The sequence below is a fragment of the Apiospora kogelbergensis genome (genome assembly GCF_038363985.1).
Source record: "Apiospora kogelbergensis strain CBS 113332 chromosome Unknown utg000003l_segment0_segment0, whole genome shotgun sequence".
Classification (NCBI taxonomy): domain Eukaryota; kingdom Fungi; phylum Ascomycota; class Sordariomycetes; order Amphisphaeriales; family Apiosporaceae; genus Apiospora; species Apiospora kogelbergensis.
The window spans coordinates 5,124,247-5,142,128 of NW_027117420.1; the positions used below are offsets into that span (position 1 = coordinate 5,124,247).

At 50.5% G+C, this 17,882-nt stretch overlaps 6 protein-coding genes across 6 annotated transcripts; 2 read left to right on the forward strand and 4 right to left on the reverse strand.

The window, feature by feature from the left end:
• Window positions 1–415: 415 nt before the first annotated feature.
• Window positions 416–2,212, forward strand: PG998_006443 (uncharacterized protein; the record flags this gene model as incomplete). Its single annotated transcript, XM_066873261.1, has 1 exon — window positions 416–2,212. The coding sequence occupies one exon, from the start codon at window positions 416–418 to the stop codon at window positions 2,210–2,212; it is 1,797 nt and encodes a 598-aa protein (XP_066733358.1).
• Window positions 2,213–2,846: 634 nt separating this feature from the next.
• Window positions 2,847–3,381, reverse strand: PG998_006444 (uncharacterized protein; the record flags this gene model as incomplete). The annotated part of the gene is made up of 2 exons (XM_066873262.1): window positions 2,847–3,039; window positions 3,257–3,381. 2 exons carry the CDS (start codon window positions 3,379–3,381, stop codon window positions 2,847–2,849), a joined length of 318 nt encoding a protein of 105 aa, XP_066733359.1.
• A 4,525-nt stretch (window positions 3,382–7,906) lies between these two features.
• PG998_006445 (uncharacterized protein) lies at window positions 7,907–9,261 on the reverse strand (the record flags this gene model as incomplete). Its single annotated transcript, XM_066873263.1, has 3 exons — window positions 7,907–8,092; window positions 8,329–8,387; window positions 8,427–9,261. The coding sequence occupies 3 exons, from the start codon at window positions 9,259–9,261 to the stop codon at window positions 7,907–7,909; spliced, it is 1,080 nt and encodes a 359-aa protein (XP_066733360.1).
• Window positions 9,262–10,764: 1,503 nt separating this feature from the next.
• Window positions 10,765–13,089, reverse strand: PG998_006446 (uncharacterized protein; the record flags this gene model as incomplete). The annotated part of the gene is made up of 4 exons (XM_066873264.1): window positions 10,765–11,407; window positions 11,450–12,321; window positions 12,401–12,610; window positions 12,643–13,089. 4 exons carry the CDS (start codon window positions 13,087–13,089, stop codon window positions 10,765–10,767), a joined length of 2,172 nt encoding a protein of 723 aa, XP_066733361.1.
• Window positions 13,090–14,278: 1,189 nt separating this feature from the next.
• Window positions 14,279–15,499, forward strand: PG998_006447 (uncharacterized protein; the record flags this gene model as incomplete). Its single annotated transcript, XM_066873265.1, has 1 exon — window positions 14,279–15,499. One exon carries the CDS (start codon window positions 14,279–14,281, stop codon window positions 15,497–15,499), a length of 1,221 nt encoding a protein of 406 aa, XP_066733362.1.
• Window positions 15,500–15,859: 360 nt separating this feature from the next.
• On the reverse strand, window positions 15,860–17,151 carry PG998_006448 (uncharacterized protein; the record flags this gene model as incomplete). Its single annotated transcript, XM_066873266.1, has 2 exons — window positions 15,860–16,056; window positions 16,137–17,151. 2 exons carry the CDS (start codon window positions 17,149–17,151, stop codon window positions 15,860–15,862), a joined length of 1,212 nt encoding a protein of 403 aa, XP_066733363.1.
• Between the last annotated feature and the right edge of the window lie 731 nt (window positions 17,152–17,882).

Below are 17,882 nucleotides of genomic sequence, written 5' to 3' on the forward strand. Positions count from 1 at the left end.
GGCTTTGGCTGCCTTGTAGCCGCGCCTACAGGTGGGCGCAAGCTTGTCGTCGCAGGCTAGGTTGACATGCAAGAGCAATGTAGTAACCTTGTGATCAGGTTTTAGCCAACCTCCAATCAAGAGGATTTGCTGCCCTCCTCATCTCCGACTGACCATTATTGGGCGCTCGGTGTATTAAGACGCCGCCTGGGCTGGGCTAGATAGACTCTGTGCGACACACCAAGGAGATTTTTTAAACCGGTTCCCGTGACCAAGTATTTTAGGCAGAATCCTTTACTAATTGCCTTTGTTTTCCTAATACTATTCTTGTCTTCATCATCAACAATAACGCCCGACTCAGCGACGTATCAAGCCTCTTCCCATCCGCTACCTGCCAACAAGACCAAAGGATAGACGGAGAAGCTCACCCAGCGCGATGGCCAGCACTCCACCATCTACATCTCAGAGAACCATTTGGAATATCCCGGGACTTGATAAGAACTCTTTCTATGCAGCGGCGCTTTACCTTCATGTCGCAGCCAAAGGGCAGCTCCGCGACGCAGAGCACCACGGACGACACCACCAACCCAAGACCAAACGGGTTTTCCGAGACTTCCTGGACCGCCTGGCTGATTGTTTTGCCCGGTCCAAAGAAAAGGAAGATGCACAAGCACATGTGTCTGCTACCGGGATGGTGCTGGACGAACAGCAGCGCCGGCTGACCATCTACGTGGCCAAAAACCTCAGCGATAAAGACTTGGATCGCCCGTCCGTGTCTTCCGATGATACGGCCTCGATGGCGAGCGAGGACGAGGAGTTCGCACAGAAGCTCTGCGACTGGTTCAACGAGCTATCCTGCAAGGACGGGAGTGCGGCGGAGCCCCTGCAAACGGAGATGTGGGATGTTATGCGCAAGTACAATGCGTCGCGCGTCAGGTTCTATGCGGACAAGGTCGGTAGCTGGAAGGAGAGAGGTGTCGAGAAGGTGGATACATCACTATGGCCCTCTCTCACTCCAAGAACCAAAGCAACAATCAATACCGCCATTGAGGCGTGCATGGTATTCAGACAGACTCCTCCCCCCTCTGGCCTGGCTCTTGACGAAGCTCTGGATAAATGCGCGTTGACTGCCTCAGAGTGCCGCTCAGACACAAATTTTCACCAATTCAGCCTTGAGGTGGACAAGATCATCAACAACGATGCCGACCAGATCGATGAGGCATTCAAGGATTTTGCCCGCGTCGTCAAGTGGATTGACTATCTGGGCCGGCTAGGAAACACATATGACACTTTCCACACTATTTGCACATCTCCCGAGCAGCAGGATTACACATACGACATCGTGGTTCTGAAGTCGCCCCCTGAGGAGTCGTGGGACATAGCCCCCTTCACGAACGTGATCAAATCGTGGGCCGGCAAACTCGGCTTTGACGAAGAACGCAACAACCGCGATACCATCAGACAAGACCTCAGAAGGTTCATCGACCACCGCGCGAGTCGCGGCACGGCCCGCGTGCACTGCGAGATCCAGCTGCTCCATCATTTCTCCCAAGAGGGCTTCCCGAAGCCGCTCGACTATATCGGCTGCAGCAAGAAGTCATGCTGGCTGTGCTGGCAGCTGCTTGGCCACTTTGGGCGGTTCACAACCAAGGATACGCACCGCATGATTTACCCCATGTGGGCATATCCCGCCGGCTTTCCCCCGCCGGACGTGGGGCTGGCCCGGGCACTGGGCGCCACTTATCGGGACATGGTGACGTTGATTCAAGACAGCGTGTTAGGGATCAAGGCCTTCACCTCGAATCAGAATATCTCGCACACGTCGCGTCGGCACAACCAGAGCCTGGCTGGTGAGGTCGACTCAGTACCCGAGTTGTCAATGGCCTCTTCGTCGGTGGACAGCATCATAACCTTGGACCCCATGCGCCATCAGGGCCGGAATCCAGTGGCGTCGGTCCCCGTCATCCACCTCCCGGCGACATCGGATGAAACAGGCGAGTCGGTTCCAAGCCCGCGGGTCGTAGAGGTGGAATTATTCGAGTGCGACGAATCGGACCCTCAAGAGCAAGAACCTTCCATGCTCATCAAAGCCGTCCAAGGGCGCTACCACCAGAACAAGGTCTTGTTTGCCTTCCAAGTCAACACCAAGACGCTGAAGCCCGAAAGACTGCGGGAAATTACCTTGGAAGACCTGGAGACGATGCTGTGGGGGAGAGTGAAGTTTCGTGCTTAGAGGACAATGGCTTCTACACCATGATGTACAGAATGAACGATGACTTGAAGAAGAATCCATGGCTTCTCAACATGACGCGGGACTCCCAGGGGGACACAGCTCGCGATGCCAAAAGCCCTTGGTGCGGCGATGTTTTCATCTACAACAAGAATTGGTCCACGATGGATGCGAAAACAGTCGAGCTCTGCCTAGACTCCCTAAGACATGAGTTTGAAAATGTGTATAGATGTCTTCAGGATGGCGATAAGCACGAGCGGATACAACTGGACGCCTTGGCGGGCTTGAACTATAACATAAGGGAGCGTCTACAACCTGGAAGTGGCTCTGACCGGGAGGTGTTATTCCAGCTCCAGATAGACTGATTGCGGACTGTTGGGTGGAAATAGGATCTCATTGTTAATGTGTAAACTTCCGTGGGTAAAAAAGGAGCCAAACTGGCATATGTAAGCCATATAATTAATGGACTATGTTCCAAACTCTCGACATGCTTATTTACAAAGTCAACTGCAACAGTGTTGATGAAACGCTCAATACGTGTCCGGATCTTTATCTTTCCAAAAGGACAGCCCGCGTTCCCAGTCGTTAGGGCGATACTTGGGTGCCTTGCATGATCAATACCTTCGAAGAATAGCGTTCACACCTGGAATTCTTCAGGCTTCTCGATCTCCATAGCACCCATTTTCCGGCCGTGGACGATCTCATGCAAAAGCTGATAGTAGAAGCCTCCCCGGTTGTGGTAGTACTCAACCATGAGATGAGCTATGATACCAGGCCCCATGTCGAGCAAGTCGAAGTACTCATCGCCGCTGGTGTAGACGAGGGTAACACTATGAATCGAGTTTTCCCGGCAGTGTCTCTGCCAATCCCGAATGCGATCTCGCGCAAGCTTATTGCGCTGGAAGTTGAGCTCGACAATCTGGCGCCTCTGGCACTGTAAATCACCATCCAGGCCAGGGCAGTAGGCAGGGTCTTTCTCCAAAACGTGATCTAGCCAGTATGTTGATTAGCCAAAGTTTCCCTTTGACATGTTGGCCATGCCGAGACGAGGTGGGCTCGCATAGAACCACGGCCAACAGATTCTCGGTAGTCTCGCGCGTCAGCTTGAAGACAACGAAGGGGATGATTTTAGGGCCGAGCTTCTCGAGGGCGTTGAACTCGTCTGTTCCCATCCAGGTAAGCTAGACCACCTAATACAGAGCCACCCCCTTCGTGAACCACCCTCTTTTGGGACGAATAGCAACAACAACGCCTTCCTAGAGGTATAAGTAGGGAGTCACCCATCTCTTCGATTTCGATATAAATTAAATTAATCTCTTCCTCTTTTCTATTACATCTAATTAATATAAAGTATATTAACGAGTAATATACTAAAGCTACGATTTAAATGGTCCTTATTAAAAGGTTATTAGTTATAATAAGCGTTTAAAGATTATTATATCGATTATATTATCTTTTTATACCGTTTTAAAGGGCGATTTAATTAAAAAGAAATTTATATAAGTCGGTAATTATTAATCTTTCTTAAGGAATATATTTTAAAATATTAAACCTTTATATAATATATACTTGGTTACGCTCTTTCTTATTATATATTTAAGATATTTATTTAATATATCTTTTAAATTAATAATATTACTATCGATTTAAAGACGAATTAAATTAAATACTTTTTAAAACGTTATCCTTCCTTTAAAACGATTAAAGTTTAATCTATAGATTTCTATCGATTTAACGGGATATTAAATAAAGTTATATAAAACTCTTTTATTCGTTTTAATCTCCTTTATATAAATATAATCCTTTATTATTACTTTTATAATATTAATAAAATTAGATTATTAATAGAGATAGGGAAAATAACCTTATTATAGAATTTATTAATATTCTTTATATAATATATTCTAATTTAATTAATAAAGGCTAGATTAATATTATAAAGTATATCTTTATTAATAGTTAATCGTATCTTACCTTTATTAATTATTTTTAAAGGGGTATCGGTTTAATAATAATAATTTAAATTTTTACTTAAAGGATTAATTATTTATAGGTTTTTTGAGAAATTCAATTAATAAAGAGATTAAATTACTTTAGTTATAAAAATTCTTTATCCCTTATATTTAGCTAATTAACCCTAATTAATAGGGGTTATTAATTTTAAATAACTATAATAATTATATTATTATTAAATTTATAATAATTTATTTAAAAACGAAAATCTTTTTAATATACTTTTTATTTATATTTCTTATATCCTTTAATCTTAATATATTAATCTTCTTAATACTTTATAGAAGCGTTTTTAAAATAAAAATTATATTCCGTTATATAATAGTATATAATTTAAACATTAATATACTTAATTTCCTTTAATTTTAAAATAGGTTTTATAACGTTACTTTTATTTTAAAATTAATTATAATTAAGTAATATAGGATTAGTTTATACCTTTAAGATATTTCGAAATTAATTAATAATAAGCTTTAAAGGGGGACCAATAAATCGCGATAGATTAAACTATAATAGTTTTATAGTAGCTCGATATTACGACTTAACCCGACCTTACGGCCTAGACCTATCACCGGTATAGAGCTACGATAACCCGGGTACGTATTATAATTAATGCTTACGACGGAATAACCCTACTATAATTATAGGACTTATTAAGAGGTTAGTATCTTAAGACGACTAGCGTCTTAAGAATATAGCTACTTTAGGAGTGCGTTAACCGACACCTATAGTACTAGTATAAGGAATAAAAATATTAAGAATATTAATATATAAGGAATAATATATTAAATTATATAATTTAGAGCGAAAGGAGTATAACATTCCTAAAAAGTTTAAAGCGATAGGATTATAAAGATCTAAATAAATTAATTAAAAGTAGATTATTAGTTAATAATATAATTTAAAGAATCGATAAAAGAAGGATTAAATATATAATTATAAACGTTTTTTATATATTTTATATAAATACTCTTTACTTTAATAATTAATTTAAATATTAATTTTTACTTATTAATAAAATATATTACGTTAACGACCTTATTATAAATACTTTTAAAAAGTATATATACCTTTATTATTTTAATTATTCATTTCCTATAATTATTATATATTATATTAATAGAAAGAGAATTTCTATTATACGTTTAAATACTCTCTTATATTATTAAATATAAGCCCCAGTACGTTTATTAGGATTTTATTTAAAACCCTAATAGCATTTATTATACTCGATAAATTTAATGCGGTAAAATTAATACCGGAGTTTATAGAAATGTTAAAGAATAGTTGTTAATTTAAGATTTAAGTATTAGATTAATTAATAAAGACTTTATATATATTAATGTAATATATAGGATTTTACTTAATTAAATCGCTAAAACCTTAAATAGTTTAAACGTTAAAATTAATGTATTAAAGGTAAAAAAAGCCGGTTTAAAGATTAATTTAAAGAGATCGAGGGTTAAAAAAAGGAAGAAAATAATTTTAAACTTTAATAAGAGATTTATTAATTTATACGTTATTAAGTGAATAAAGGTAGAGTTAAATAACTTAAAAGAGGAATTTATAATTAATATATTAAAAGAAAGCGAGGAGGAGGAGTAAGAGATTAAGTTTAACGTTAAATCTAAGGTGTACAGTATAATTAAAATAATTTAGGCAATTTTCTAATTAAAATAGTATTTTATTATTAATTAATTAAATAAAATCTCCTCTCTTACGATGTTATTGTTAAAGCGATTTAAGCTGGCTCGTGAAGGAGGTGGCTCTGTACTAGGTGGTCTAGCTTAGTATGGCTGGAGGATGCCAATTGAACACATACGCGGCGCGCAGCATCCCATTTGGCGTCGAATTGTGCCACAGCCCGTGGGAAGGCGGAACGGATGCAACGGTAAAGCTCGTTCACCGAGCCGACGGCTTCCTCGCTCGGCGGTGTTGCCTGTTCTTTTCCCATTGTTCTGGATTGAGGTCGGTGGCGCGCGGCGTTGGCAAGTTGAAGGAAGGACAAAGTAGATGAGATGGTTGATGAACGATCCAGGAAAGCATAGCCGTGAGGGGACCATTGTTTATAAAGTAAACATATGGTGGACGTTCGTTTTGATGGGCGTGTTGGTTCTGACATTTCTTGTTACCATGGCTGGTTAATAGGCTGAGCAGGCCGCCAAGCTGGACCCGGCGCTTAATTGCACCTCCCCATTTGATCATAGATGTTACCCAGCAGACGTATGGCGCGCGGATAGTTGTGACATAGCGGTTAAACTTTGTTTCCCTGGTGGAATGGGATGCCCCCAGTCAGGCAAAAAGCATCTCTTGGCCATCAACGTAATAACAGTTGCCAGCAACCAACGCACCAATCAAAACAGACACCCACAATGTGTCTACTCTACCCCGCCAAACCAATACCTGGTCCCCGGACGGTTCTGCTTTCCAGCATCCTTCATCATCCCATCTCACCCATCTTGACCTTTTTTCGCACTGGCATCACACGTCGGAGCACCCCTCGTTCCCAGACAAGATGAGTAACCTCGTAGATGCCCCGGGCCCCGCTCCGAAGTACGCACAAGTCTCTACGATGCGACCCTACGACGCCATTCCCTCGCCTACCCCGGCCGCCCAGAAGTCAGCCGTCTCTAACTACAATAGTATGCTCGAATCGGCGCCGGGGCTGGTCCAGGAATTTGAGGCCAGATTCGACGCCTGGAAGAGGAGCTGGTACGCGTCTGAGAACCGCACGGAATCAAAGTAAGTTGTATCACCATTATCCGACGGAAAAATGCTGATCCCGGTGTGAATGTTAGTGCCAGGGTCCGTTGCAACGTGCCCGAGTTCGAGGAACTGCTTGATATGGGGCCCAGGATTGTGCCGTTAGTCATTCATCAGATGCTTGACCGCGACAACTTCACGGCCGTTTTCCTTTGTGAGTTCTCCTGACTTGCGTTCTGTATTGCTGCAACAAGTCGCCGACCACTACTGACATATTATCTTTAGACAATGCTCTAGAGCAAGACACACAGTTCCTTATCGATCCGCGCGATGTTTTGAACTTCCTGGTCCTCCAGCGCCAGAACAATTTGATCATCGATATTAACCAGGGGAGGAATTTTGAGCAGAGTGCCATGGCATGATTGGGGGTGTTTCAAGTCCTCTATCAGGCTGTGGGTCAAGCTTCAATTCCTTGGTGGAATAGGATGCCGTCAAGAAAAAGTATGAGAGCGCCTCCTAATTGCGGCCCAAACCCACAGGACCCGCCTTAGATGGGTAGGCGTAGTGTAAGTATACGGTTTCTGTATTTAAGGACAGGATATCGCATGGAGTTTGATTTAAGTATAAAATCATATCATGTTACTTGCTAACAATATATATTGAAAGTAGAATTGCTTGTCTGCTTGCTTGCTTGTTAGTGACGTTTGAGGACAAACGTAGGGGCACCGCCCCCTAACGGGCCGATGAAGCCTGGTAATCTGCTGGATGAGCTGCTCGAGATCATGCCCATCAATCGGGACGGAGTGGTCGACAGTATAGCACCGCTGAACCGCGACATTACCAAGGTTTGGCTTCAAGTCACAGCGCAGCAAGCTACTTGCGAGCGAGCTCGGCTTTGACGTCAAGGTCTTCAGCCTAGCAGACGCCGGTGTCGGCGCCGACGCCAAAATATTTTACAAGAAGGACTGAAACAATGTGCTCTCAGTCCAGGGCCTGATCACCGCGGCCTTCGATCCCACGGACGAGTACGTCGTGGGGTGCATGCGACTCGACTCGGTGCAGAAGTTCGTGTTCGACAGCAAGTTCCGTGTGCCCGTCTTCCTGATCACCGGCTTGAAGATCGGGCGTGGCTGCTCGCTGCTGGGCAACAATAGTTTGGCTAAGGGGCTGCAAATTAAGGGTGGTTCCATGCCGTCAGGGGCGCCCATGGCGCCTTCGGGACACATATTAGGTGGAGGGTCGGCGCGGTGGGAGAGCGAGAACTGGAAGGGGTGTTGGGATCTCTCCCCAGCAAGATACATCAAAATAGCATAGCCCGCTTAATCAAATTGCTTCGTATACTTGTACTACTGCCATATCCCTTACTCGGAGTTACTACAGTAGTTAGCCTAAATTTTATATACCATTTCATCAGGTTTTTCTATGCTCTCTTCAACGCTTGCTCTCTTTCGAACATTGTTCCCTAATACATAGTTCACCATGCTTCTAGACAGCTATCCACCTATATGTGGCCAGTTCTTCGCCCACGTGCTAAGGAAAGCATCCGGGGGTAAGAAATATAGTGATCGGAACATCTCAACCAAAAGGAAAATGCGTGCTAAAAAGTACACCATCCAGAGTGTGATATAGATGAGACCAACAGGCTTGAATTCCGACAAGTTTTTATCACCGATATACACTACGCTCATCGCCATTAAGCCATATATCAAGCCGGCGGGGAACAGAGCAGTGATCAACGACGACGTAATCCACAGAATTCTCTCAACGCCGTTAGGGTACTCATAGTTCCACCCAAGTAGATGTGTGCACCCAAAAATGAAAGAGCCGATACTAAGCCCGGCGATGAAGACATATGATGAGTAATCTTCTCCATCTCGTGTCATATGTACTACATTGTTGGGCAAGAAATGGCTATGTTCTGCTCCCGTCTCCCAAACGCGCAACGGAGACAGACGGTCTATTCTTCGGAACTCGGTAATTGTTGGAAGACGACTTATGTGAATCCGTATAGGTGTCGTAATATCCTGCGGGTGGTCGAATAATATGATGTAGGTGATGGATGCTAATAAAGCGAAGGCCAAAGTTGCTATTTCCAGCGGCGATGACGACTTCTTGGCCCCGGCCCTGACGGAAAGTTGTAGGATTAACCAAAGTACTTGGACTATAGCCAAGACCTTAGCTATATAGTCCCCTTTCCCTTTGTCTGCTAGTTCGTCATTCGTGATTTCGGGGAGTCTCGAAACGAGCTTGCAAGACCTTGCATACTCCAACTGCTTTGCGGTAAGAACCCACTCGTTGCCTTCCATGTTAGAAGGTGCAGTTGATTCGTCCGACATTGAAGCTGGAGAAAGGATAGCTCTTCCAGGCGATACTTGAATGCTTTCATCGCTTTGGTGAATTTTCTCATCCATCTGCCATATGTCGACGCGGAATCTGTTGCTGCATGGTTTCCTACCGGCTGAGAGGATGTAACTCCGTGTGACAAGCCGGGTTCGGCTTGTTGTGCATGTTCATCCGCATCCAAATTATCTTCCGGGAAATGAACGACATAACCTCCAATGTCAGCCATAAAGGTATGTGCTAAACTCCATGGCACACCGTCTTCTTCAGCGTACTCCTTCAGCCGGCGAAAGCTCGACCGTGCCGAGTGAAGACTTAGCATCGCCCTGGCCAGTATGAATTCCGGTGCGACCAAGGTTATTATCATCCATTTAGCTTTTCGAGACATGGACCATATCAGTCGGCGTAGCTTTTGCGATCTTGACTGCGGTGTATGTTGGGCCGGAACGTTGAGGTGTAGGATGGACCAACTGCAAAGAACCAAGATAGTGATACAACTCCAGACAATCTCCAGCGTAGACCGGACATTAGGCGCAGCTACATATCCCCCGATCTGCGAAGGCAGACTGCAATTGGGATAGAAACCGATCATGGTTCTTCCAAGGAATAATAGAGATAGGGTTTGCTGCTCATGAGAGGTGTGGCTGGGTGTCTGTAGCGCCAGAGTGGGAGAGCATTGCTGAAGGATTCAGAGGGCCTCTGTTCTTTTTCTTTTCTTTTGGCGTGGGCGTCTTCAAATGCGGCTGAAGGTGAACTCGCGTCGCCTAACACTGCTGGCTACCTGTGTGCGCGGCGCGGTCCCGGTCTCTCGCCCTTCGAGTAACGAATCACGTCGGCAAGCGTACAAAGCCATTGCCGTAATGCCTATTTTAAGGAGCCTCCGGTAGTCTAGGACTAGGAACCTGGTCTCTTAGACGCCGGAGCTATTGTGGCGGTGCCTCTTCTTCGTGTCTTGCTGTTGGCGAATCAGAGGCGATGGTGCCAATTTTCGAGTTTGTTTTCCCAGCCGCAAGCCAGCCCGCAGGCGATGCCTGACGTAAGCCACCCTATCACTACTCATGAAACCCAGGATCCTGCAGCTCTTTTCAGGTGATCATTTGGAAAACCTTACCAGCAGTACGGGATACACCAAGTTCCAGATGAATGATGAGAGTATGGATGCACACCATACCCAGTAGGTGGTACAGAGCACGCAGCCAATGGAGGGCGGCTTCTTGATGCTCCTGCGAAACCATTCACTTGCCACCCCCAAAATGCATCAATCAGGCTCGCTCGTGAATCGGTTCGTGAATTCTATTAAAAGCGTGGTATCATGTGCGTCGCGTTGCCAATCATTCATAACATATATACATGACAAAGGGGTGAAACAATGTCCCTTCAGCCCCCAGCCCAAACCCTTGCACTGTCGAACGCAGTCAGAAATAACATCTCGGAAAAGCAGAAGAAACAAGCAGTTGACAGAAAAAAAAAAAGAACAAGTAACGAAACATATGTATTCCTCACCATGCCTCCCATTTCTGTCCCCCCATAGCAATCAGCCGGTTGAACAGCTCGTCCCTCAGCGGCAGCGCCGTCAGCTTGTACGTGGCCCCCGTGCGGTCCGTCAGCTCGATGCCGTCGGCGATCTCGCGGCTCAGGCTCCAGCCGACGAGCATGCGGTACTTCCAGCCGTAGCCGCCGATCTTCTTGAGCTCGCGCAGGTCGGCGACGGGCACGCTCCAGCGCGGGTGCAGGTCCTCGCGCACGGCGCCGTCGGGCCCGATCTTCTCGAGCGTCGACGCCGTGCTGAAGGCCACGGCCGGGATCGTCGCCTTGGTGCTGATGTACACGTGCCCCTTGTGGCCCCCGTACCGCGCCTGGAAGTCCACGGGCCCCGACAGCAGGTCCGGCGTCGGCTTCGGCGCCGCCCCCAGCCGGTGCTTGGCGTGCGACGAGCCCGCCTTGGCCCGCACCGTGTCCGCGCCCATGGCCGTCTTGACGGCGCCCTTGGTCGTGCCCTTGATCAGGTTGATCAGCTTGCGGCCCTTCTTGCCGTGCTTGGGGCTCTTGGCCGCGTCGATGTCTTCGCCCGCCGTCTCGTGCGCCGTGGTCGGGTCGTGCGCCATGGCCGCGTCGAGCTCGGCCTCCGTCGCGTTCAGGGGGCTCGGCGCCCGTGGCGCGCAGCTCGTCGTCCGTCACGCTGACGGGCCGCTCGGGGGCGCCTCGCCGACGCGCGGCGGCGGCGGCAGGGGCGCCTTGTTGGCCTCGCCGATGCGCAGCAGGGTCAGGGTCAGCTGGGCGTTGGTGGGCACGCCCTTCAGCACCGTGTTGCGCAGCTCCAGCAGCTTCTCCCAGTGCGGGAACTCGCGGTTGAGGAGCTTGACGCCGCGCGAGATGACGGGGTCGCCGAAGAAGCCGAAGCCCACGCCGAACGTCACGCCCTTCACGAACATGTACGAGGTCACGAACAGGGAGACGATCAAGACAGGGACGACGAGCGACGCGAGCCGCAGCCGGTAGATCTGCTGCGGGAACGGCGGCGTCGGCGACAGGGCGTTGGCGAAGCGCTCCCACGTGTCGGTGATGTCGCCGACGATCTTCATCAGCGGCCGCATCTTGCTCCACATGGCGCTCTCGACGGGCTTCTTGGTCTTGTCGTGGCTCGGGGGGGGCTTGCCGCCGGCGGCGATGTCCTTGGCGTCGGCGGCGCCGATGGCGACGGCGGTCGGGTCCGGGACGTTGTCGTCGGCGTCGTTCTCGCCGCTGCCGGCGCCCTCGCCCTGGGGGTGCTTGCCCGTGGCGCTGGTGAGGATGATGGCCGTGATGCCGTTGAAGAAGTTGCTGGCCTCCTGCTCCACCGCCTCGCCCTTGTGGTTCTCGGGCGCCCCCGTCGCCGACCCGTGGCTGCCCAGCACGCCCGCCTTGGGCTTCTGGATCCCGCCTGTCTTGGCGTCGACGAGCGCGATGGGCGCTGGCGGGAACAGGATTCCTCGCGCCGGTGGGTAGGCGATGAGGGTGATGAAGGTGACGGACAGCAGGGGCAGGATGAAGTCGAACAGCCAGGCGATGAAGTAGGCCTGTAGACAGTGTCAGCCAGCCCACCGAGCATGGGAAGTGAGTGTCCGGTATGACTTGATACCACCGAACGGGACTTACCACACAGAAGGCAGTGGTGCGTCGCGTCTCTCGCCAGGACCGTAGGCGCGCGACATGTTTGACTGCGTTGATTAGGTTCACGATGACTTCCGTGTACAGGCGCTCGATCTGGGCGCGCAGTTTATCCGGGGAGAACTCCTCTTCGTCGGCGATGTTGAGATCCAAGTTCCCGGGCACGGCCTTGGTCGATTCTCTGACGTGGTACAGTTGCTGCAACAGAGTTGTGTCGGTCAGTAATTAACCCCTTGCTTGCCGTAGTCTTGATTCTTCATGTCGGACATGAGCTTGCTCGGGACGGCCCGCAGCGTAGCACGCCCGCACCCTTCTTTCTTGAGACGAACCTTGTTGAAGCGCCGGACCAGCAGCCATAAATCTTCGTTGCCCAACCCACCGACCAAAGGTGCGGCGATGCGCTCTTTCTTCTCGTTCCATCCCAGATCCACTACATCTTCCTGGACGTGTTCCTGCTGCGCGACGCCTTTCTCTTCATGATCGTCTAACGCTAAGGCGTGTGACAAGGTTGGCTCCTCGGCCATGCTGTTGGAAACATCGTGGTTGAAAGGATCCGTCACTGGCTCCGTATCTGCTGGTATGGGCAGGAACTCCTTTATGGCGCCGACAGTGTCATTAACCTGGTCGCCAAATGTTTCGGACGCCCGCTCGGGGTCTTTGTCCCCCACAGATGTCATTTTCCGTGTCAATCAAATCGCCGGTGCCAACAAAAGAGAATTACAAGTGGTGAAGAAGAGACAACGAGGTGGTGCAAGGCAATCGATTGATTTAATCAATTATGACATTGGGCGCATTACTGGGTATTCGAACCATTCCTTGGTTGAACGGAATTTGCAACATTCTGTCATTACCCGCCTTCATTCTTTCAGCTTGCGCAGATCCAGCGTACGTTGATGTGTTCAGCTGAAATGAGTGACGTCAATGGCGTACCCGATGGCGGCGGTTGTACCAGAGTTCTGGGCTGTCATCGGTTGACTAAGTGCGTCCAACACACCTCTAGGGAGAAACTACATGACTTTGAAGACAACTAACCCGAGCGGCTCAACTGTCAACCGCCTAAAGAATCCCCGTTAGTGCATCTCGATTCGGGGGAGGGGCGGGTTCTGAAGAGGGGAGGGGCAAGACACGCGGCGACTGACGTGCCAAGTACTGCAAGTAAAAAGCAGATGCATCCTTCCAAAAGATGGCTTCTTCCACGTTTATATATCCAGCTTGATCCTCATGGGAACAGGCCATGCCTATCTCTACATACATGCGAGTCCAATGGTGGTATTGGTCGATCCGGCAGTGATCGTTAGGGCCTACAGGCTTCAGGCCCATCCAGCCTAGCAGTCTACGCTAGCTTCCAAACATGCGACCGTCCATCCTTGGCTGAGCCTCTCTGACTTCACAGCCATCAACGTGAAAGAAGGAAACAATGGAAGATCATCCGGAGCACCCTGTCCGGCTTTTGACACAAACTCCCTTCTTCCATCGGACAAGTGCAATCGAACAGTTTTTCAATCGACAACTTCACGTTGCAGCCTGCGTCTTCCCCACTTGTTCTTTCTTGTCCGAGATACGCCCACAAACCGTTGGATCCGATAATGTGGAATCGGGGCGGCGATGACGTTTATGACGACATGGAAAGTTTACGTGTGGAAGCAGATGGTGCTTATCACTTAACAACTACAAAACAGAAAGCCAGCTTGCACGAATCTCGCTGATGACTATATTAGTTGATCCCATGTAGAAATCCATCCATCAATCAACCAATTCAACGAACCGGTACCATCCAGATACACCAACTTTGAAACGATTGCCCCCTGTTTGCCGCCCCAAGTAACGAGACGATCGAGCAATAAAACACATACAAAACCACCCAGCATGGCGCCCTCATCGGTATTCCAGCTTAGCGGCACCTGCAACAACTATCCCTGGGGAAAGAAGGGCAAGCAGTCTCTCGCCGCGCAGCTGTGCGCGCAAACGCCCGGCCTCGACTTCCAGGTCGAAGACGACCAGTTCTACTCCGAGATGTGGTTCGGCGACTACCCGGACTTCCCCGCACGCGACCTCGAGACTGGCGAGCTGCTGGCCGACGTGCTGGCGAAGAACAAGGAGCAGCTGCTCGGCAAGAAGGTCGTGGAGAGGTTCGATGCCCAACTACCCTTCCTGCCCAAGATCCTCTCCATCGCCAAGGCCCTGCCCCTGCAGATCCATCCCAATAAGGAGCTGTCGGAGAAGCTGCACGCCAGGGACCCCCAGAATTTCACAGACCCGAACCACAAGCCCGAGATCGCCGTGGCCCTCGGCAAGTTCGAGGTTTTTGCCGGCTTCAAGCCGCTGGCCCAGATTGAGCCCCTGTTCCAGCTCGCGCCCCTGCGGCAGTTTGTGCCCGAGGGCACCGCGCAATGGAGCGACCAGACGCTGCGGGAGGTGACGCGCCGCCTGCTGAAGGCGAGCCTGGACACGGTGAAGCAAGTACAAAAACAGCTAGTGGCGGTGGACAAGAGCGCTTTGGGCGAGGCGGGTTACATCGTGGACATGCTGCCGCGGCTGCAGGACCAGTACGGGCCCGAGGACGCGGGCAGCCTGGTGGCGCTGCTGTGCATGAACTTCCTGACGTTCGAGGCGGGCGACGCCATCTACATCCCGGCCGACGGCATCCACGCCTACCTGTCGGGCGACATCGTCGAGTGCATGGCGCGCAGCAACAACGTGCTCAACACGGGCTTCTGCCCGCCCGCCGACCGCAACAGCGCCGACCTGTTCGCCGACGTCCTGACCTTCCAGGCCCACAGCCGCGACGACGTCGTCTTGCCTTCGTCGCCGTACAAGGGGTCCAAGACGGGCAAGACGGTCGTCTACGCCCCGCCCATGAGCGAGTTCAACATGCTCAAGACGGACCTGACGCAACCTGGCGATGCCGACGATGTCGCGCCTAGCGACGGGCCGGGCGTCTTGATTGTCACGGGCGGCGAGGGGACGCTCAAGGCCGAGGGCAAGGAGTTCCCGCTCAAGAGCGGGTACATCTTCTACGTCGCGCCGGGCGCTTCGGTGCGCTTCGAGACGCAGAGCACGTTGCAAGTGCACATGGCGGTCATCTAGATCGAGCCTATCAATTAGCGACCTTTGTTTTTTTTTTTTTGTTTTTTTGCTGTAACAACCTAGAAGTTTTTAATGAGATAACGACCAATTGATCCATGTACGACTAGACTTTTATTTCATTCCGAATGGCTAGATATAAGATGATTGTACGTTACGCCAACTCCTGTGTCGCACCGCCGAAATCCAATCAATCATCCATTCCCCGGCCCCTCGCTTGACGCCTGCCTGTATGTAACCGACCGTGCCTCTATAAAACCCTCTCTACCTCATCTCCTTCTCTTCGTCATAATAGACTTTGTGACGTGGTATACATTAATCTACATGAACGGCATATATATAAATTGACAAAGGGAATTCGTATTATACTGTGTTTGTGTTCTTTTTGGTGAGAGCGTTGACTTTCTTCTCTTCTTTGATTTCCGACTCGACCTTGTTCAGCTCCTGGCTCGTCTCGTGCCTGGACAGCAGCGAGTTGGTGTACCGGGTGCGCTCCGACGTACTTGTCGAATCGTCGAGCGACAGGGCCTGTTCTTGCTTCCTGCGCTTCGCGAACTCGTCTGCGGGGGGGTTGTCATGTCAGCATATGCACATCCTGGGAGTGGGGAAAGATGAGGGATGGATGAACGGATGGACTTACCCAAGAGCGCATGCACCGTCCCCAGCGGCAGCTCGGCGATCTGGGCGCGCATGTCGGCCGGGTAGACCTCGGAGTCCTTCTCCTTGAACTCCTCCATGAACTTGTTGAGGCGCAGCACGAGCTTCCACGAGACGATGGCGTCGCCGATGAGGAAGGTCGGGTACCTGGCGAGGGCGATCTCCTCGAGGATCCAGCGGCGCTGGAAGTAGGGCCGGTGCATGAAGTCGGCGGCGCCGACCCAGTGGTCGCACGCGAAGGCCGGCAGCCCGTCCGACTCGCGCGGCGCCCAGATGTGCGCCACGTTGCGCAGCCACGCGTGCCGCGGCGAGTAGTCCTCCGGGTGCGCCGCCTCGTCCTCCGGGTCGCCCCAGTGCTTGGGCATGGTGGCGTGGATCTCGTGCATGGCGGCGAGCCCGGCGTCGGTCTGCGGGATCTTGAGCCCCAGCCAGCCGATGACCATCTTGGCGGAGCCGTAGATGGCCGCGATGCCCGACCGCTGCCGCGACTTCTCGCCCTCGTCCGCCTGGTTGATGCACAGCACGTCCACCCACACGCGCAGCGGCGTCGTCTCCTCGAGCTCGGGGCCCGGCAGGATCGACTGCACGCCCCGCAGCAGGCTCTGCAGCCAGCGCGGGGTGCCGCCGCGGTGCTGCGACGAGGGCGCGCGCTCGCGCTGCCGCTGGCGCTGCTGCTTCTGCTGCGCCGCGACGATGGACGCCTGCTCCTGCTGCTGCCGGATCAGGCTCGGGAAGAAGACGGTGCGCACGTGCTGCAGGGCCTGGGCCAGGTGCGCCGTGATGAGGACCGGCCGGTCGTCGACGACGATGCGCTGGCTCTCGTTGTGGTCGCCGTACAGCGACGACAGCGCCAGGTACTCGAGGTCCTCGTTCAGCGGCACCGTCACCATCCGGCACACCACGGGGGCGGCGGCATCGTGCGCCGGCAACAGCTCCAGCAGCCGGATCTCGTTCTTGGAGCGGCTCAGTTTCCGGTACTTGATGGAGCCCGTCGCCATGGTTTTCGGTGGCAAGAAACTGCTGCTACGCGCGGTCGCTTTGCTGTTGGATCCTTCTCTCTCTCCTTTCTTCCTTGCCCCTGCTGTCGTATTCCCGTGCTTCGTTGTGTTGTTTTTGTTGTTGGTGTTGTTGTCTAACCTTTCTCGTTTGGGAAATCAAGTGGCGTAGGGACTGATGACTATCGATGCTGGTGGGCTTCGGCTTTCTCTATTGCTGTGTCTGTGCCGAATGTCGTCGGTTGTTGGTTTGGCGGGGGAGGCGTGGTGGTGTCGTGAGAGTAGAATCATGGTTGCGTTACGTCCGGGGCTGCGTGGTTGTTTTAGGCGAACCCGGGAATCGATCTGCCCTGCTGTTTCTCTCCCCCATACTACTTTCTTTGCATACCCAGTCACCAGTCCCCAGCACGCAAAAAATGAGTTTAAAAGAAATGAACATCCCATTTCTTTTTGGTCAGGGTCCTTGCCTTGATTTACGGTTATCATTGGAGCCTGGCAGGGCGGCCAGGGGGAGGGCTCCTCCGTTACGTTACGAGGAGCCCATCCACCTTGCCACCACTTGCTTTTTCTTTCCTCTTCGGAGTTTTCACAGCGAATAGGGGGATCCTCTCTGCGTCCAGCTAGCCATGGGGGTGGAAATGATGGGGAGGTCCTTGACCCAGCAAAGCCAGCCCACCGCATGTATGTACGTGTATTCAGCTGTACTTGCATGGGTCGCGGCCAGGCTTCGGATA